The sequence below is a fragment of the Miscanthus floridulus genome, chromosome 5, assembly GCF_019320115.1.
Source record: "Miscanthus floridulus cultivar M001 chromosome 5, ASM1932011v1, whole genome shotgun sequence".
Lineage (NCBI taxonomy): Eukaryota > Viridiplantae > Streptophyta > Magnoliopsida > Poales > Poaceae > Miscanthus > Miscanthus floridulus.
The window spans coordinates 105,727,084-105,749,245 of NC_089584.1; the positions used below are offsets into that span (position 1 = coordinate 105,727,084).

Here is a 22,162-nt window from a genome sequence, read left to right on the forward strand (position 1 = left end):
TTCTCAAGATCAACTCGATAGTTTCGTCCACCATAACGTTCGCTGTCCAAGCTTGTGCCACCCTTACCCCGTACACTAAAGATATGGCGGCGGGGTTCATACGGCTCGGCGGTGTGCTGCTTGGCCAATTCCTCGGCCTCCTTCAAATGTTCAGCTCCAGCCTTTCCAAAACATCCCTACGCAGCTATATTCCTCTGTGCAAGTTCTCACCTCTTCACAAAATATTCGTTGCACTTATGAAAGGAGAACTCAATAATTCCAGACACAGGCAACGATCGAACTCCGTTGAATACACGGTTGAAGGACTCTAAGAAGTTAGTAGTCATGATGCCATACCTGAAACCCCCCTCATCATATGCTAACACCCACTCAGCCTTTTGTTCCATCTGCGCCTCTAACCAAGCCTTTCCCGCTGCATTTACCATCTTGTCTAGTTCTCTCTTTGTCTCCTTGAACTCGTGCTCTGTACGTACACAATATAGAGCCTTTACTTTGTCACATACCTCCTTCTTCCGCTGACGCCGCCAGAAATTTACGGCAAAGTGTCTCATGCACCATCTATGTACTAGAGGCGGGAACCCATCTATTTGCTCACCTGCAGCATTAAGAAGCCCTGCATGATGGTCGGAGATCAAACATATAGTGCGAGTTGGGCCGAGCACTTGGACACGTAGTAGCCGCATGAACCAAGACCATGATTCATTGTTCTCTCCCTCTGCCAAAGCAAAAGCCACGGGTACTATCTGGTCCTCAGGATCAACAGCAGCAGTCATCATCAAGGTGCCCCTATACTTTCCTATCAGGAAAGTGCCATCAACAAGTACGACTGGCCGATAAAACTAGAATGCATGTTCTGTTTGCGCGAACGACCAGAACACACGATAGAGGACATGCCTCAATGGGTCCCAGAAAAATATCCCTGCGGTGTCCACAAACCATTTCAAGCCAGGGTTGTAATAATGCATTGCACATAAGATGTGGGACACCCTGTTGTATGCTTCCTCCCAAGTACCCCATCGAATCGCGAGAGCGATTTGCTTAGCACGCCAAGCCTTTCTGTACGACACATCGTACCTAACGAATCTAGATATGGACTATTGTAAAGAAGACACCGAGATGTCGTTATTGTCATCAACGAGGCCCAATATACGACGGGTAAGGTAACGTGCAGTGAGCTGCTGATGATTTTCCTTCCCCCTATTGTCTAGGCAAGTGTGGGGTTCAACAACTTTAGTTATCCTCCACTTGCTATCACTCTGTCTCCTTCATGCATTTAACCTCCACAGACAACCGTTTTTGCATATCAAGTGGTACCTCAACTCCTAGTTCGAATGAGTGACGATGTACGGTCTATGGTGGTACACAGCATAGTTCTGAAGGAAGAGTTTCATCTTTGACATTGTGTTGAATATCATCCCCTTTCTAAGGGGTTCTGTCTCATGGTTATACAATGAATTCCTACACATCTAGAGACCGGTATCACAAACTGCCATATCCGTCATGCTGACATCCCTATAGTTTGGAACGCCCCTGAAAGGTACGTTCTTGGACCTTAGTTGCTCAAGCTCAGTCGCTGTGTAATGTGGTGGTGGAACATACTACCGCGCTTCGCTAATTCTGGCCCATGAATCATAGGGGTTATCATCTGCAGCCAAATCTGTGACTAGTCTACCCTGAACATGGACACCATGTAAAACCTCGGTTCGTACTGGTAATGGCATAGTATGAAGCGGTACTGGCATGGCATCAGCCGGTGTTGCCACAGCATCTGTACCTCCTTGGTCATCATCAGAATCGTCTAAATCACTACTAACCACATCACCGATCCTGTCCTCCTCCTCCTGCTCCTCCTCTTCCTATTCGAACTCATTCACATCGAAGTCATTGCTTATACAGCCTACTGCAGTTGAATGAAACTGCTCCTGCGTCAACTGACCATCCAAATCCATGTTATCCTGAGTTGCTTCCCCTTCGACACCTAATTCTTGTTCATTGCCTCCAAAACCATCAATAGACGGGGCGTTCTGCACACCATGCATCCTGTATCCATTCTCTACTACCACCTCAGCCATGGGCACATTGGAACCTTGGAGAGCCCTAGTGTAGCGAGACCAGTGAGCAGGGTCGCGCAAGGGCATGAGGACATAGTGTGCCCTAGTCTTCCCAGTATCAAACCTCCCCTTGAGTGTGAAATCATCCCCAAACTTTATATTCAAACGGACACAAAGGTTGTTGAAGCTAGGAGGTTCATCAAACCATTCCAATTCTTCTTCTATATCCTCAAACATACCATCTTCTATCCTAACACTTTCTCCGAACAAAACTCTAACACAACAATCCATCTGCAAAAGCATTTTAAGAAACTTCATCAAGTCGTCGAAATCATCGTACGTAATGTCCATACTAACATTATTACATTTTCTAACTATAACTATACTAACTAATCAAATCTTCTCTCGCTTACTGCCTCGGCCGGCTTGCTGGCGTGGGCGGGCTAGCTGGCATGGGCGGCCGCGGGCAGGCGCAGGCGAAGGCGGGCGCGGCGGCAGTGCCTTGCTGCGTTTCTCGCGGAACGCCGACTGCTCGGGCAAGAGGCAGCGGCGGTGGTTATACCGGGCTCTGCTGCGCCACGGATCAGGACGCGACACTACCGCGCCAAGATCGGTGGTGCGGCAGAGCCTTGCCACGTCAGCGGTCAACGGTGATGGTCGCCGCCACGTAAGGCCTCTGCCGCGCCGCCATGCATGGCGCGGCACAGGCATTTGGCCGCGCCATGGCAATAGGCGCGGCCAAAAGTATTAGTTTAAAAAAACCCGACAGTGTTAAATTTAAAATTATATTAAAAAAGGGGTTAAAATTAAAAAAAAATTCTGGAAAGACAGGTAGCAGGATAAACGATACATCTTGTTTCCTGAAATTGAGCAGCCAACTCCTACAGCAAAAACACATTTTTATTACTATATGAATTTCTGTTATCTATTATATGAATCTCTCGAGTGTGCATTATTATTTCTTGAAATTTTCACTAGTTCCTCCGTTATGAATGAAATTTTTCATGCACGTGCCACATGTGCGTGTCCACTAGTTCTAGTAAAAGTCTGTGGCACTAGAACTGCTCGTGATTTTTCTTAGATAAGGGAATATAACATTCCCACCTCAAACGTTCACAAATAAATGAGTATAGGTATTTAGAATAGAATCATGGTATTTAGGCCACACTCCACCATACAATAATACAAACTTAAGACACAAAAATAAATGAATGAGACTCAATCCCTTGTTCTAATCCGACTTCACCAACCAAACTTGGTGCAGAATTCCAACATCATGGCTCCCGTAAATGATTGCCTTCTCGAGTAAAGACATAATGCAATATATCTTGCACAAATTTGAAGCTCGTCCGAGAGGTTGGGGATGCATAAACACACCGTTTGACGTTGTATGTAGATGAACCTCGGAGGCGCCACCCCAAGGGCGAAAACGACGAGAGTCGCTATGTTGCCCACCTCCAAAATTTGAGGCAAGGTTTTCACCTGCAGATTAGTGGAAAGGATGTTATGGAGTGTCATGATGACATCTTCAGGAAGGGAAACAATGCTCGAAGGCGCCGCCTGATTGGTCTCACGTTTTCGGAGCGGTGTCTTGTGCCTCATCGCCCAGGGATCGTTCCATGAGGTCGGACGTAGGGGTTGGGCCGGGGTGACAAGGAAAGACTAGGTTGGGCAAGGATAAAATCCACGCAGGGCTTAAACGAACAAGTCTTCCTTTGTGCTACGATATCCTTTATAGCATGATTGCTTGTCTGCACTGCATATACCAGAACCAAACTTTGGAGAGTGGATATGCAACCTCATCGCGTTTGGTTACCTACACGGAAGTCTGGACCTGGCTCTTCAGATGCAAAAAGCACCCCACAGCCTAGCTCGTTAGATACAAATTTCATTTGTGGTTCTGGCTTGCACAGTGCAACACAATTTTTCTTAATGATATTATTAACATGTGATTACTATATATTAAGTGATATTAATGTATTTTATAGTAGATTAAGATATTATAAGTAAAGTAGAGACTATTAGAGTGTACACAAGTAAATATTATAAGGTTACTTGTTTATCTATTTTTATTTTATATTGTAAGATTTTATGCAGATAACCAAATTTTGTCAGTACCTTACAAATGGCATGCTAAATTCATGATAAATATTTTTGCCTAAGTTTTGGTAGCCTTTTCTTACCAAATGTTGGGCATAGCAAGTTTTGGTACCAATCATAGCCAACCAAACAAAACATCTTGCACGGCACCACAGAGCCTATCCAGCACGGGCCTGGTTCCATATGCCATACAGGCTCATAACTTGCAGGCCGGGTTCATCCATGGGGGTTGGGCCAGCCCCGACTCCGGGCGTTTCCGGTCCAACGGAACAAGGCCTCACTCAATCCGACGCCTCCTCTCTCTCGATTACGGACTCCGAAGTTCGTCATCGACGCAGTCGAAGGGAGCTCGTCGGTAGCTAGCTGGTCGAGAGCTTGTCCGGCGGCGGCGACCTTGAGGCAGCGGCGGAGGGGCCAGCGGGCAAAGAGGGGATCTCGTTCGGGGGGGGGGGGGGGGGGGGGGGGAGATAGGCCTTAAGCAACGGAGGCGATACTAGTATATTTGCTGGTTAGTCGCCTACTCAAATTCTTCCTGGAATCTACCAAAGCCCTGTCTCTCCTCTACGGTTTCTGAAAGTGGAGTTCCATCCGCGCGTCGATTGATTTATTCTTTTTGCTGGTAAGGAAGCCTTGGTTTGCTTTGACCGTGTTGTTCTAAGAATTAGATTCCGGCGTCACGAGAAATTATTCTCTCTTCAACATGCCCAATTTGTTGCCACTCATGTCTCATTTACCGCGTGTCATGTATACAGAGTTGGCCTCCATTAGCTCCATGTCGAGGTTGCGAGCTCTGTGGCAGGCTTCCTTTAACGCCACAAAGAGAGGTACCTTCTTCCCACAAGTCAGAACCTTTTTGCTGTGCTTGCTATCAAAGTTTGGTTCATTTCCTTGATGAAACACTTGTAATGGTGCCCATAGATGCGCCGTGCATAATCTTGGTGCTGTTGAGCCGTTCAATGATAACCATATAAGGTGTAGTCAAGGTCTTGAATTTCTCCCTGTCTCCTGAGCATTGAGGATTTGACTTTCTTGTGTAAGAATGGAAGGCAAAGAGTACAGCGCTGCCAGGGTGCAGAATAAGAATTTTCCTAGTCACAGTTTGTAGTATGTTGAGTATTATACATGATATGAAATTTGCAAGCATGTCATATTGTCAGCTTGATATTAATCATGTTGAATTATCATTATGAATAGAATATAATGCCAGTTTCATTCCATATGCACCAGTAGTAGCCTTGAGACGTCTTAGTAGCTGGCTAGCTGCTACTCATGCATTGCAGATCTGAAATAGATGTGTAGCGTGTGGAATTCATGGTGTCCCTGTAGTAATAGCATGTTTTGCTAATATGTAAACAAGGAACTTATGGAAATTCTGCTTTTAAGTGTGCAGAATAAACTCTTCTGGAAAATACATAACCTCCTTAACTATCTCGGTCTTTATTAATTATTTGTTCTATATGCTTAATTGTTAGCTCTTGTATGGAGTTCAGATGATCTAATTCCGCCAAGTGAAAGATGTATCTTCAATTTCAACTCAAAAGATGAGCTGAAAAGGTGTCATTTGTACTCAGATTCAGAGTATGGAGGTACTGCCTCACTTTCGAATTATATACTTTTATAAAAATTACTAATTGCTGCAGTTTCTCTAAATACTGATCTGAACATCTGATACTATAGTATAATTTGTCCTTGTGCTTTGTGACTGATTGGCTGGGAGATACTTAGGGATGATTGCCTTGTGTTGAAAATGCTCCTTTGGTTTTGTTCTCAGAATATGTTTATAAGATGCTCTTTTGAGTTTCTGATGGTTCACAGTGGAAAAATGTATTGCAGTTCAATCTTGTCCTGGTAGTCCCCAGTATATTACTTCTAGAATCATCCTACCCCTCAGTCTTCCTAATGCAAAATCCTTTTAAAGGTAACATATTACAAACTAGTATAATACATGGAGATATAGAAGAACATACTCCATTGATTCATTGATTCTCACTTTGCTACCTGCATTTTCTCCTTTTTTTTGCCATCAACATGAATTATATGTAGGGTTTATATATAACACTATTATAGCTTTGCTTTCCAGATAGTGTTCCAAATGGGAGTTGACCACCCCTTGTGTTTATGACCACAGGATACTTGATACTGCGTAAACTGGTGCACTACTTTATTATCTGCTGCTAGTTTCAAAACAAATGGATCAGATAGCTGGCGAAACGACGGTATATATTACATGGGTGAACCTTTTCTGCAGGAACAGGAAAAACATTAACACTTTAGTTTGTTGTGCACTCGTACAGTTGTGCCTTAGAATATGAGTGGACTTGTGAATTCGATAGAGTATATATTTCCCTACAACAGTTAATACCTTACATGTGTAGTACATATATTTTTGAAGGACATTTTTCAGCTTTGCTGCAAATACCTAGCTTCTTGTTTACATCTATGAGAGAATATAATTTTACAAAGTTGTTATCCAGGTTTGTCTTCTGCATCCTTGGAAATAACTGATGGCGCTTCAGTTGGAGATACTCCATTAACTGGTAATAATTGTTCTACGTTCTTAACTTTTCCAGCTTGTGCCAATCATTTGAAGTCTATTTTGAATTGAGTACTTTCTGGTACAAGAGAAAACAAATGATGTATTTATGGCTTCTTTTGTTTAGCATAATAAACCTCATTAACCTTGAAATGTTTTAGTGGTTTTCTCGGAAAATTTCTGAGGCGAGTCCAAATTATCAGTGGATACCAGCTGCTGTATTTTCTTTAGTAAGTGAATAAAAAACTGGAGTTATGGCGGGAGACTTTGGAGTCCAAAGGTTTTAGACTCAGTAGAACTAAAACTGAGTATATGAGATGTGACTTCGACACTACTACTCGGGACGAGGAAAATATTAGTTTGGAAGGTCAAGTAGTGCCTAGGAAGGATACCTTTCGATATTTAGGATCAATGCTACAGAGAGACGGAGATATTGATGAAGATGTTAGCCATAGAATCAAAGCAGGGTGGATGAAGTGGTGTCAAGCATCTGGTGTCCTATGTGACAAAAGGGTACCACAGAAGCTAAAAGACAAGTTTTATTGGACGGCGATTAGACCTGCTATGTTGTATGGATCAGAATGTTAGTCTATGAAAATACGACATGTTCAACGGATAAGTGTCGCGTGCGTTGGTTTTGCGGTCATACAAGAAGGGATCGAGTTCGGAACGATGATATACATGATAGATTAGGGGTAGCACTAATTGAAGAAAAACTTGTTCAACACCGGTTGAGATGGTTTGGACATGTCCAACGGAGACCTCCAGAGACACCAGTGCGTAGTGGAATCCTAAGCCAGGATAGTAACGTGAAGGAGAGGCAGAGGAAGACCGAAGTTGATTTGGGTAGATGCAATAAAAGGAGACTTGAAATGATGGAATATATCCAAAGACTTAGCCTTAGATAGGAGTGCTTGGAAAACATCTATTCACGTGCCTGAACCTTGATTGCTTCTGCTGGGTTTCAACTCTAACTTACCCCAACTTGTTTGGGACTTAAAGGCTTTCAGCCTGTTCGGCTGGGGCTGAAACGATCGTATACGATCGTGGATTATTACTGCTGGCTGGTTTGGTGTGAGAGAAAAATACTGTTCTGGCTGGAAATTTACGATCGTTTACGACCAAGCGAACAGGCTGTTTGTTGTTGTTGTTGTTGTAATTGAATTGAAACATGCAGTTTTTTTTACTTATGATTTTCTTAGACTGGTTTGTAAGGTAACTTTTTTTTTTTTACATTTGTATTCTTGAAGGTGTGTTTTCTAGTAATCTTTCTTTGGATATGTCCGAAGAGTCAACATGGAGGATCAGGCGCTATGGATTCTGCGGGATGCGATCAAAGAAGGTACATTTTTCTGTTTTAGGGCGACACTGGGGTACTAACCTGGTTACTTCCGTAAATGCTTATCCCATTTCAGCAATGTTGTGCTATCCTTATTAGATGCACAAATGTTGTCACCAATGATGGTAAAATATTTCTGCGGCAGCTCTTGAAAAGTGGTTGTCAAATACACCGTCCATTCCAAATTGTAAGTCGTTTTGGCTTTTCAAGGTACATGACTTTTGCTACGCAGCTCGATATAAATTATGTCTAGATACATAGCAAAAAGCCACAACGATATACAATTTGGAATGGAGGGAGTACTAACCAAATATAACAAAATAGAAGTTCTTTGAAATGCCACTGCAAATACTAAGTGTACCGTATCTATGCTTGAGAGGGTTGAACATCGTAGGGCTTTAGATCAAACTGTTTTGTTCTCTGGAGGTCAGTGAAGTCATATCAAGTGTCTTAGGATTCAGGAAATGATGCTTACTTAAGACTACCTTCTAAAGAAATATAGGTGCTTAAGCAGATGCTAGCTGAATGTCAGCAGAATTAATCTGTGGAGTGCTGATTAAAAAATTCCTTTCTGCTGTTTCAGTTTGATGGTTTCATTGACCTTGATGCATATGATACAATAGCATTGAAGATCAAAGGGGATGGAAGATGCTACATATCTACCGTATGTTTTCCCACACAAGAGTTACTTTTGAATACTTGATGTCCAGTCAGTATCGTTCTGCAGAATCTGAAATTTTAAGTACAGATATACACGGAGAATTGGGTGAATTCACCTGGACAACAAGAAGACAACTCATGACAGGCTTTTGTGTACATACCCCAGGACAGATGGCAAGTCTTGAAGGTAAATTATCATTTGCTATCATTCAAAATTCAAAATATGCGATTTTTTTATGATGAAGGACACGTTCCCTTTCCATACAGATCCCTCTTGATCGCAGGAAATGTGATTGAGGCAAAGTTGGAAATGAACCCTGCTCGAATCGTGGGGATGTCTCTCTGTAAACGCAGAAGGCGGTGTTCCTGGTGCCAAGACTGGGCCTGGTGATTTTAGTGTCAGCAATCGGAGGAAGGAGAGAAATCAGAGCAAGGCGAGGCAGCAGAGCAAGGGAAATGGAGACAGACGAAGCTTGCGTGTAGTTTAAGATATTCGGTTACAATGTTCATGCCTCTTTTTCCTGGACGCAGCCAGCACATATACGCCAACAGACTCACGCACGCACCGATACAAGATGGACTCACTCGTTTTTCCACTGAGGCCCAAACACCCGGACACTCCTCTTCCTGGGCCGAGCAGGCCTTCCTCCTGCCGAGCCCGGCACAGCACACTCCACTTGCTCCTCCGGCACAGCGTGCTGGTCCTCTGTCCTGACATCCCCTCTCCCTTGCGCGCCTGGATGACCCCAGACAGCAGCGCGCGGAAACTGTTGACGAAGGTAGTCCAGATCTTCCCATGTGGACAGAGATGAAGGCAACTGAGACCATTTGATCAGTCCTTGACGCACAGGAACTGCACCTTTGAAGATTGAGCGACGTTGAAGAATCCTTTCAGGAACGCTCCATCGAACGGAAGGAGGAGGCAGATTCTTCTCCACAACATGGTGACCACCGACTGCTTTCTTGAGCTGTGACACATGAAAGACAGGGTGAATAGAGGAAGACGCAGGAAGCTCCAGACGGTAGGCAACGGACCCAATACGCTCAATGATCCGAAAGGGCCCGAAGAACTTGAATGCCAGCTTCTGGTTAGCACGGTCTGCCAAAGATGACTGTACATAGGGCTGTAGCTTAAGAAAAACCCACTCATCAATCTGAAACTCACGTTCGGAACGGCGTTCATCCGCTTGCTTCTTCATGCGCTGCTTGGCTCGATGAAGATGCTGTCTGACCAACTGAGTCATTAGATCACGGTCCCGAAACCATTCAGACAGATCAGCGATGGGATGATCTCCGGCAGCTGGCAACCCAAACTGGCGAGGAGCAAATCCATACAGCACCTCGAATGGCGAGCGGCCAAGAGCTGAATGAAATGAGGTATTGTACCAGAATTCCGCAACATCCAACCAGGAACTCCAGCGGCGCGGACAAGCATGGACATAACACCTGAGGAAAGCCTCCAAGCACTGATTGACCCTCTCTGTTTGTCCATCGGACTGCGGATGATATGCCGAACTCATGCACAGATCAACTCCAGCCAACTTGAACAGCTCCCTCCACAAGTGACTGGTAAAGATACGATCCCTATCGGAGACAATAGCATTGGGCAACCCGTGCAACTTGTAGACTTGTGATAGAAACAGTTTAGCTACCCCAGCAGCAGTGAAAGGATGCTTCAGGCCCAAAAAGTGTGCATACTTGGAGAAAGTGTCCACAACCACCAAAATACAGTCAAAGCCACCAGACATTGGAAGACCTTCAATGAAATCCATGGAGATTACCTGCCAAGCCCGATCCGGAACCGGCAAGGGTTGCAAGAGACCAGGTAAACGCGAACGGTCCGGCTTGGCTTGCTGACAAGTAAGACATGAACGGACAAAGTCGTGGACTGCTGTCTTCAAACCAGCCCAGGCAAACAACTGCTTGATACGGCGATAAGTGACCGGAATCCCGGAATGACCTCCTAGAGCACTGTCATGGAGGGCAGCGATGATACGAGTTTGAAGCTCCTCGTTATGACCGATCCATATGCGCTGATCGTAGCGCAGCAATCCATCCCGAAAAGTGAAATGGGGAACAGCTGTCGGATCAAGAACCAGTTTCGCAATCAACTGTTGTGCATGAACATCGGATTCATAAGAAGCAGCCACCTCCTGCAACCATTGCGGTTGAACCACAGAGACCGCAGAACATTGCAGTGCTGGCACACGAGACAGAGCATCGGCAGCACGGTTATCCACACCCTTGCGATACACAATCTGATATTGCAACCCAAGGAGCTTGGTAAAAACCTTTTGTTGCCAAGGCGTATGCAATCGTTGCTCCGACAGCTGAACTAAACTCTTCTGATCTGTCACAATACGAAATTCAGCATACTGTAAATAGCTGCGCCACTGTTCCAGGGCCAGAAGGATAGCCAAGTATTCTTTTTCATATGTAGAGAGAGCTTGAGATCGTGGACACAGAGATTTGCTGAGGAAAGCCAGTGGGTGACCATCTTGTGTAAGTACTGCCCCAATACCTATTCCACTGGCATCTGTCTCTACACAAAAGGGCTTAGAAAAATCCGGTAAAGCCAACACAGGAGCTGATGTTAGAGCCTGCTTCAGAGCATGGAAGGCAGCATCATGAACTGTGGACCAGAGGAACAAGGCTCCTTTCTTTAGCAAGTCCGTGAGAGGGCGAGAAATCACACCAAAATGCTTCACAAAGCGTCGGTAGTAGCCTGCCAACCCCAAGAAGCTGCGAAGCTCCTTAACCGAAGATGGTACTGGCCAACTCAAAACTGCCTGAATCTTGTCCGGGTCAGTCGCCACGCCCTGCTCCGAAATGACATGCCCCAAATACTTCAACTGACGTTGAGCGAAGACACATTTGGAGCGCTTGACCTGCCACTGATCACGGCGGAGAAGCTCCAACACTTGCCGAAGATGGACCAAATGTTCCTCAAGCGACCGGCTGTAAATGAGAATGTCATCAAAGAAAACCAAAACTCCTTTGCGAAGCAATGAGGCCAGGGTAGTATTCATTGCCTTCTGGAATGTGGCCGGTGCCCCCGTGAGACCGAATGCCATGACTCGGAACTCATACTGACCCGAGTGGGTTTGAAAAGCTGTTTTTGGTTCTTCACCTGGCTGCAATCTGATCTGGTGATAGCCGGCTGTGAGATCCAAACAAGTAAACCACGAAGCATGGGTTAGCTCGTCCAACAACTCCTCGATCACTGGTACCGGATACTTGGCCTTAGCAGTAAGCGCATTCAAGTGGCGGAAATCGACACAAAATCTGAACGACCCATCCTTCTTCTTGACAAGTAAGACTGGAGAAGAAAATGGACTGTTGCTCGGTTGAATGATGCCAGCCTTGAGCATATCCATTACTTGCCGCTCAATTTCATCCTTGACAGCAGGCGGGTAGCGATAAGGACGAACTTGCACAGGCGAGGCCCCTGGAATCAGGGGTATAGCATGATCAGAAGGCCGTGCAGGAGGATACCCAGTAGGAGGAGCAAAAACTGATTCAAACTCTTGCAATAAATCTGATACTGCTGGATGAACAGAAATGGTTTGAGGAATGTCTGCCGCTGATAAGGCCGTCACCTGGATAACTGATCCCTCTGGTAACGCTATCAGCTTCCCTTGCAAGCGAACCATATTCTGGCCGTGAGGAATCAAGAGCCATTTGTGCTGCCAATCAATCTGCATCGGGCTATGACTTGCTAACCAATCCATGCCAAGAATCATATCATAGGATGGCATAGGTAAAGCCAAGAAAGATGAATTGAACTGACATTGTTGCACTTCCCATGATAGATCACTGAAAAACTGGGGGCAGACAATGATATTACCATTAGCAATGCGGACTCGGGGTGGGGCTGCCAAGGATTGACCGCCAGACAACCTGCTAGCGAGATCAGTGCTGACAAAAGAACAAGTACTGCCAGAATCCACCAAAATCTGCACCGGAATGCCCTGAACGGAACCCTCAAGATGTATAGAGCGAACTGGAGCAGAAGCAGCAACTGACGCTAACACCTGGACAGCAAAAACCTGAGCTGAGTCCTCCTCATTGATGACTGGATCAACACATTCATAGTCATCCGAATTGCACATGTCCCAGAACTCCTGGAGGGCGTGTAGCTGAAGGGCTTCAGGACATTTGTGGTCGCGAGACCATTTCTCACCACATCGAACACAAAGGCCGCGGGCACGCCTGTAAGACCGCAGCGTATTCAATTTGTCCTCCACGCCATGGGGTCGACGGTCATCAGCCCGAGCCCCACCCAGAGCTGCCCGAACGCCACGATCAGGAACAGTGGCCGCCGGCAGCATGGGCAGGTTCTTGAACGCGGACTTCCTCCGCCCAGGATCCACCAGTTCTTCCTGCAACAAGGCGAGAACACAGGCAGCATCCACAGAAGATGGGCGTTGCATATGCACAGCAGAACGAAGGTCATCCCTCAACCCATCCACAAAACGCATGGCATAAAACAGAGGATCAGTAGTTTTGCCATAAGCGATGAGCTGATCTACCAACCCAGTGAACCTATCTGCATACTCCTGAACATTACCAGTTTGACGAATGTGGAACAACTGGCGAATCAACAACTCATACTGATCCCGACCAAAACGATCTAGGACCAGTTGACAAAACTCCTCCCAGCTAACCTTTTTCACCTTTGGATCTAAGGACTGCAGCCAACGAGATGCAGCACCTTTCATCCGCATCGTGGCTACACGAATCCATTGGCTGGGCTCAACAGAATACATGTCAAAATAGTCGTCACAACAACTGAGCCACAGCTTGGGATCCTCCCCATCAAAAACTGGAAAATCCATCTTCGGTAGCTTGCTACTAGAATACTGAGGTCCCCAATGTGCGCGGTACTCATGCGGCGCCCCCTCAACACCAGAGAGCTCCCGATCCCCCATGTCCAAAGCAGAACTAGAGAGAGATCGATGTAGTACAAACTGATGGGCAGGCTGGGGAAGGGGATGAATGGTTGGCTTACCCTTGACCGAGGGCTGAGCTATGGACTCGAACCCCCGGTGATGATGTGCAACGCCGTGCCCAACTGACGGGCCGATGGCCGGGTGCCCGGCAGATGATGTCGCCGCGGCCACCACGGGATGGGACTTCAGGACACCAGCGGAAGTCGCCAGCTCCGAGTCGAGCACCACACGACTCACAGACTTGCGAAGGGCAGTCATCTCCTCGCGCAACTGCTCCACCACCGCGTCGGACTTGCGAACCGCCCCCAACTCCGCGCGCAGCTCCGCCACCGACGCGTCCACCTTGGGCTTCCATTCATCGAGCACCTTAGCTGCATCCTCCAACCGGCTGAATCGATCCGCGATGGAATACTCCACCGCCCCGATCCGCTTGCCCAGCGACACCTCCACCTCCCCGATACGTTCCCCAAGGGACGTTTCGATGTGGGTCTTCACGGACTTGAGTTCATCCATCAGGAGCTTGGTGTTGGAATCCATGGCACCGAAATGCTTACGGAATCTGGTAAAATGGTCGTGGATGATGTCGTGGGGTTCCAGGATGGGAATAGGATAGATCGGCCAAGGAACGATAGGCTCTGGATACCAATTTGTCAGCAATCGGAGGAAGAAGGAGAGAAATCAGAGCAAGGCGAGGCAGCAGAGCAAGGGAAATGGAGACAGACGAAGCTTGCGTGTAGTTTAAGATATTCGGTTACAATGTTCATGCCTCTTTTTCCTGGACGCAGCCAGCACATATACGCCAACAGACTCACGCACGCACCGATACAAGATGGACTCACTCGTTTTTCCACTGAGGCCCAAACACCCGGACACTCCTCTTCCTGGGCCGAGCAGGCCTTCCTCCTGCCGAGCCCGGCACAGCACACTCCACTTGCTCCTCCGGCACAGCGTGCTGGTCCTCTGTCCTGACATTTAGGCTTGAGGTTGATTGGATCAAGGCGTTGAGAACACTGTGACCTCCACAAGTCGTAGTCTTATATTTCACTGCTTGAGTTTCACATCGGCTTTTTCCTTCTTTTCTGTTTCATCCTGCTCCGGCGCCGCTGAAATTTTATCAGCCACCGAAACCACAGGAGTAACCGTAGCTCAGATTGCCAACTCCTGTATGCACTCTTAGGTGTATGAAATATTTGTTTTTGTACTAGTAGCGGCATCTGCAGTTCGGCACCAATGAAATAATGGATTTTGTTTTACTTTTGAGGTTTATGAATAAATGATCGAAAAGATGGAGCATTTAGTTAAGGTGTTCCCTTTGGACAGATGTTACCTTCCTCGCTAGTATCTGATCGGCCGATCTAATGATGTGCATTCCACCCTGACGATAATGCCAGAGTAGGGCTCAATTTAATTATTTGACTGTTCAGAGTACTACTGTTTGATCATTTGAATTGCTCGTAGACACGTTCACTTATGATTTCAGGGAAACAACTTAGAAATGCATGCTAGAAGCCCTCACTGTAGCAGGAATGCAGGATCCACAATTGTCAGCCTGCTTAGATTGCACGTTTTGCAGGATCCACAATTGTGCAATCATTAAGGGCTTGTTTGGTTGCACTCCAATCTACATCATTCCATGTTGGTTAGGATAGGAGGCTTCCAATGAAATGCGAAATGGTGTAGATGGAAGTGCAGCCAAACAAGTCTTTGGTGAGAAATGTGTAGACGAAATAAGGTGAATTAGAGCGCAGCTGAACAAGTCTGGTTTGAAACCCGTCACCCGTGACAGTAAGCAATGGAAACTTCTACACACGCCTCATGGAGAGGAGTTGAAATTACATTCAGAACCAGGATGCTAATTTGCACGTTTTCCTCGAGCTTAACCCATCAGACATTCAGACTGGATTTGTTTGATCGAAGAACACATGTTTTCCACCAAAAAGTACTTTAATCCCGTGACAGTAGGAGATGGAAAGTTTAATTTCCCCCAAATGGATGGAGGAAAAGGAAACAAACAAGTGGCGAATTCAGAGCTCTGTCTCTCTCTCTCTTTACAAATGAAGACGCAATGTGATCATGGACCACCAGGAAAACAAACGAACAAAATAGGCAATGCCGCCGCCTTACAAACTACTAGTACAAAGAAGCGGTGAATGGTGACGACCAGTCTTGCTTGAATGCGCAAAAACAAAGGAGGGCGGGTCAGCCTTGTCATCCTTCGATGAAGCCGGTCATCCGCAGCACGGAGTTGCGCAGGTGGCTGAGCTCGCGCGCGCGGCCGGGCCCCGACCACAGCGCGAACGCCGCCGCCCCCTCCGACCGCCTCCGCAGCGAGATCAGGACGTGAGGCGGCACCACCGTGCCGCTGCCGCTCCAGCCACCGTCCTCGTCCTCGTGGTCTCGGCGTCGGGCCGCCGAGCTCGCCGCGGGCCTGGGAATGTCCACCGGCCGCGAGCTCGGATGGATCGGCCTCTCACTCTCAGGGACGCCTCGCGGAGCCGGCGCCCTGGACCGCGGCGCCACGGGCGACGACGAGCTGCAGCTGGGCGTCGCGTCGCCGTCGCCGTGGGGCGCCTCCGGCCACAGCACCTCCGATTCGCACAGCTCCTCGGCGGCGCTCGCCATTGCGTCGTCTGATGAGCTCTCGCTGCGCGGTTCCGGGTCGCTCTGGAAGTTGTTGGAATGGATGCTTCGGGCTCTGGGATAAAAGCTGAATTCGCTTGGTTTGTGGTGGGCAATGCAAAAAGGTTTCTCGCGCGGCGAACCGGAGCGGGGAGGGGCGCGTATATATAGGCGCAGCCACGCAGCGGGTTCATTCCCGGCCGCGCGAAGCTTCCCACGTACGGCAGCCGCGTTGTGAGCGCTGTGGGAGACAGAGACTACTCCTAAAAAAATTGACGGGAAAAATCGCAGTAAATTCTGCCAGGTTTGAATCAGATACATTCAGATCAGACTCACGGGCCCGGGGTCAATGAACGCTTTGATGATCGAAACGGTGTCACAAAAGAAGAGGTGACGCGTCAGACCAACGGACCTGCGTGTGTGTGTGTGTCTCTCTCTAAAGAGAGAGAGAAAACCAGTCACTTTTGGTGTGGGGAGTATTTTTCTCGGTGGACAAGATAGTGGTAGCGTTTGTTTGGCGGTCTAGATTAACATCACAGTTATTTTGGACGAAGATGGCTCCAAGGTCTGAAGGTCCTCAACAGCTCTGCATAAATCCATGATGAAAATTCCACAGGATATATATATAGAAAAAAGTCTACTTAACCTCTCACCTATCATACTTGGTCTACTTCACCCCCAACTATGAAACCGTCTGTTTTACCCTCTGAACTATCTAAAACCGTCTGCTTTACCCCCTGGGTGGTTTTCAGCGGCGTTTTTTTTGCTACACTAACGGTCGATGTGCTACAGTACCCGTAGTTTTAAATTTTCATTTTTTTATTTTCGGTGAATTTTTGAAAAATCATAGTAAATCATAGAAAAATCATAAAATAAAAAATCTAATTTTATTGGACTCCACATGAGTAGATCTACATAGTGAATATATAATACGGTATACTTTAGTACAAAATTTTTACTGTAGCCTTAGATTAATTGGAAAATCTAATTTTGTCTGTAATTAATTGGAATAATTCATAGCTGCAGCTTCTATGGTCCCATTGTGGTGAAATTTTTATGGTACGCTAATTATTGTATGCTTGAACTATAGTAAAAATTTCGTACTCATTGGACTATGTATAACTTAGTTATAGATAAATTCTAATTAATTACAGACAAAATTGGATTTTCCAATTAATCTAAAGCTATAAAAAAAATTTGTACTAAAGCATACCGTATTATATATTCACTGTGTAGATCTACTCATGTGGAGTCCAATAAAATTAGATTTTTTATTTTATGATTTTTCTATGATTTACTATGATTTTTCAAAAATTCACCGAAAATAAATAAAAAAAAGGAAATTCAAAACCATGGGCACTGTAGCAAAACCGCCTAGGGGGTAAAACAGACGGTTTTGATTCTGTTTGCTTCACTGAAATTTGGTTTAGACTAATTTATTGCGAGAGAAAAAATACTATTCATTCACTGTGCTAAAGTGGTGCAGCAAAACAGGGCCAGCTATCTCAGATCCTCTAATCCCAAGTTCCTAACACGTTGGCATACTTCTAGGTAGTTCTATCGCAATCCGCGGTGTCGATGCGTGGCTCTGTCGCGCCCCAGGCGCACACACAGCCGTTGGTCGTCTTCTTTTTTTTTCCCTAATTTTTTTAGGGGCACAGCCGTTGGTCTTCAGCTGGGAAGCATACGGAATCTGTCGCAGCGTGCTGGTCTCAGCTTACCTTTAAATTTTTTTTCCGTGCCTTGCGATATACGGAATGCTGTAGACTAGTATACTATCCGCAATTATATACGTACTATAATGTGCTGTGCGATCCCAATTAATCTTGGGAAATTCGTTAAAAAAAGATAGTATGACTTGGAGGAGGGGCCTACGAATGTGGTGGCGTCATCGTCATCTCCGTGCAGAGTAGTAGTAGAGTGGCGCCTAAGCAATTACGGGATGATAATGGTCCACGTACGCACCGGCCCGGTTAGACGCGTGTTTGAACCAGCAAAATGCTGAAAAACGAAACCTGCATCTGCATGCAGCTAGCGTATATACGAACGGACAGAATATATCGTTTACTTTTTTTTTTTGAAAAAAGAGATGTAGAGTCGTTTACTCGTTTTCAAGCGACACTTGGCGACCGGCATGATCTGCCCAGGCCACGTATGGAAGCGCGACGCGTTCTTCGTCGCCGTTGGCGTTTCCAGGATCCGGAAAAAAACGACGGGGCCATCTCGCATTCTCGCGATGATTGGAAGGAGAAGGAGCGTACGTGAGGGCGTGAGGCTGCTGGGAGAGGGAGCAGGTGGCGATGGGATGGATGGGCTCACGCCTCACGCCCACATAACTTTCTTTACCGATCAAGAGTTCTTTCAACAATAAGGGCATCCACTAGCTCTAAGCCAATTTCTATAATAATGCTAACTCTTAGTGCATATTAGTTTTTAACATGAATAGCCCCATACAACACTCTCGCACGTTCTTAAAATATGTGCAAGAGCTTAGCTCTTCATCGAGATCCAATTTTTCTCTCTCTTGTACTAAAACATGAGAAAAAAATGCTTAGAGCTAGCTTAAAAATCAATTATTGAAGCTACCCTAATAAAACATTCTAATATAATTCATCCGTAGTACACTTGTTTACTTTTTGTGAGATTCTAGAAATCTAGCAAGAGATGGAGAGCGGGAAGTCATTGGTCATTTGGCGGCCAGTAGAGCACGGTAGGATCATCGGCCTTGTTCCCGTGATGAGGTGAAATCCGGCGTCCGCTCCTGGGATGGGGCACAAATGGGCCCAATGCTTAAAACAGCAATGCATTGCAAAATCGTCTCTTATATTCTACGGACTCGGTGATAAATAGTAATTTAACCAAAATAAACATTCTAATATAATTCATCCGTAGTACACTTGTTTACTTTTTGTGAGATTCTACAAATCTAGCAAGAGATGGAGAGCGGGAAGTCATTGGTCATTGGCGGCTAGTAGAGCACGGTAGGATCATCGGCCCTGTTCCCGTGATGACGTGAAATCCGGCGTCCGCTCGTGGGATGGGGCAGCGCGAGACAGGTCTCCTTGGCTGCCGCATCTTAGGGCATGTTTGGAACGCATGAATTTTACAGGAATCACACAGGAATTTTACATGAATTATTTCAATTTCACAGAAAAAACGCAGTTATAGGAAAAAAAATCCCACGTTCCAAACAGGCCCTTACCCAAGTTCCATGTTAAATGGCGAAGGAAACTCGAATCGGTTGCTGGGTGTCACCATCGCTGCCCGGAACCAGAGAAAAAACTAAGGGGGCCAGATGAAGGTAAGACATGGAGAAAGTACCTTCAACAACTCATTCCCTTTGAAATAGCTACTACTAGAATGGTTGGAGCAGGAGCATTTAAAAAATCAAACCATAGGGGGGCCTTGGCCCCTGCTAGCCCCCACTTGGTTCTGGCCGTCCGCACGTGAGACGCGCGACCGATGAAACAAAAAAGCGAGCGACACGTGAGCAACTAGATGGAATCCATAATCCACAAACGCCGGGCTAGACACTTGGATTGGACATGGGTAGTCCGGTCCAGATAATATCCATGACAAAATTGATTCAAATTAATTACCTAGATGCTTTAACATTCGTGCAAAAAAATTTTAAACTTCGTGCAATTTTTTTTGAAAGGACCACTTGAACAAAACTCTATTTTCTAGGTTAAACTTAACAAACGATACATGTATCACGTGATTAGAACACTAATAGACATTGAAGAGGGCACACATGCGCGGCCTTTTTCTTGGGAAATCAGAGAAAGGAGTGTACTTTGCAAGTTTTCTTTACATTTGTATTCACGTGATAAGGTAACTTTTTTTTTACATTTGTATTCTTGAAGGTGTGTTTTCTGGTAATCTTTCTTTGGATATGTCCGAAGAGTCAACATGGAGGATCAGGCGCTATGGATTCTGCGGGATGCGATCAAAGAAGGTACATTTTTCTGTTTTAGGGCGACACTGGGGTACTAACCTGGTTACTTCCGTAAATGCTTATCCCATTTCAGCAATGTTGTGCTATCCTTATTAAATGCACAAATGTTGTCACCAATGATGGTAAAATATTTCTGCGGCAGCTCTTGAAAAGTGGTTGTCAAATACACCGTCCATTCCAAATTGTAAGTCGTTTTGACTTTTCAAGGTACATGACTTTTGCTACGCACCTAGATATAAATTATGTCTAGATACATAGCAAAAAGCCAGAACGATATATAATTTGGAATGGAGGGAGTACTAACCAAATATAACAAAATAGAAGTTCTTTGAAATGCCACTGCAAATACTAAGTGTACCGTATCTAGGCTTGAGAGGGTTGAACATCGTAGGGCTTTAGATCAAACTGTTTTGTTCTCTGGAGGTCAGTGAAGTCATATCAAGTGTCTTAGGATTCAGTAAATGATGCTTACTTAAGACTACCTTCTAAAGAAATATAGGTGCTTAAGCAGATGCTAGCTGAATGTCAGCAGAATTAATCTGTGGAGTGCTGATTAAAAAATTCTTTTCTGCTGTTTCAGTTTGATGGTTTCACTGACCTTGATGCATACTCCCTCTGTCCCGCTTTGACTGTCGTTCTGGCAGTGCAGTAAATTGTCTACATTCACAATTTCTTCAATGCATCCAGACACACGCAACGTCCACATTCGAACAATCTTTGCAGCACCAGACTGAAAGCTAAAACGTCAATCAAAGTGGGACAGAGGGAGTATGATACAATAGCAATGAAGATCAAAGGGGATGGAAGATGCTACATATCTACCGGATGTTTTCCCACACAAGAGTTACTTTTGAATACTTGATGTCAGTATCGTTCTGCAGAATCTGAAATTTTAAGTACAGATATACACGGAGAATTGGGTGAATTCACCTGGACAACAAGAAGACAACTCATGACAGGCTTTTGTGTACATACCCCAGGACAGATGGCAAGTCTTGAAGGTAAATTATCATTTGCTATCATTCAAAATTCAAAATATGCCATTTTTTTATGATGAAGGACACGTTCCCTTTCCATACAGATCCCTCTTGATCGCAGGAAATGTGATTGAGGCAAAGTTGGAAATGAACCCTGCTCGAATCGTGGGGATGTCTCTCTGTAAACGCAGAAGGCGGTGTTCCTGGTGCCAAGACTGGGCCTGGTGATTTTAGGCTTGAGGTTGATTGGATCAAGGCGTTGAGAACACTGTGACCTCCACAAGTCGTAGTCTTATATTTCACTGCTTGAGTTTCACATCTGCTTTTTCCTTCTTTTCTGTTTCATCCTGCTCCGGCGCCGCTGAAATTTTATCAGCCACCGAAACCACAGGAGTAACCGTAGCACAGATTGCCAACTCCTGTATGCACTCTTAGGTGTATGAAATATTTGTTTTTGTACTAGTAGCGGCTTCTGCAGTTCGGCACCGATGAAATAATGGATTTTGTTTTACTTTTGAGGTTTATGAATAAATGATCGAAAAGATGGAGCATTTAGTTAAGGTGTTCCCTTTGGACAGATGTTACTTTCCTCGCTAGTATCTGATCGGCCGATCTAATGATGTGCATTCCACCCTGACGATAATGCCAGAGTAGGGTTCAATTTAATTATTTGGCTGTTCAGAGTACTACTGTTTGATCATTTGAATTACTCGTAGACACGTTCACTTATGATTTCAGGGAAACAACTTAGAAATGCATGCTAGAAGCCCGCACTGTAGCAGGAATGCAGGATCCACAATTGTCAGCCTGCTTAGATTGCATGTTTTGCAGGATCCACAATTGTGCAATCATTAAGGGCTTGTTTGGTTGCACTCCAATTTACATCATTCCATATTGGTTAGGATAGGAGGCTTCCAATGAAATGCGAAATGGTGTAGATGGAAGTGCAGCCAAACAAGTCTTTGGTGAGAAA

At 45.6% G+C, this 22,162-nt stretch overlaps 1 protein-coding gene and 1 pseudogene across 1 annotated transcript; one reads left to right on the forward strand and one right to left on the reverse strand.

Annotated features, from left to right (window-relative positions):
• The first annotated feature begins 4,618 nt into the window (after positions 1-4,618).
• On the forward strand, positions 4,619-9,263 carry LOC136450406 (probable complex I intermediate-associated protein 30; annotated as a pseudogene).
• Positions 9,264-15,539: 6,276 nt separating this feature from the next.
• Positions 15,540-16,379, reverse strand: LOC136452893 (protein S40-1-like). Its single transcript, XM_066453477.1, has one exon. The coding sequence runs from the start codon at positions 16,255-16,257 to the stop codon at positions 15,844-15,846; it is 414 nt and encodes a 137-aa protein (XP_066309574.1). The 5' UTR covers positions 16,258-16,379; the 3' UTR covers positions 15,540-15,843.
• Between the last annotated feature and the right edge of the window lie 5,783 nt (positions 16,380-22,162).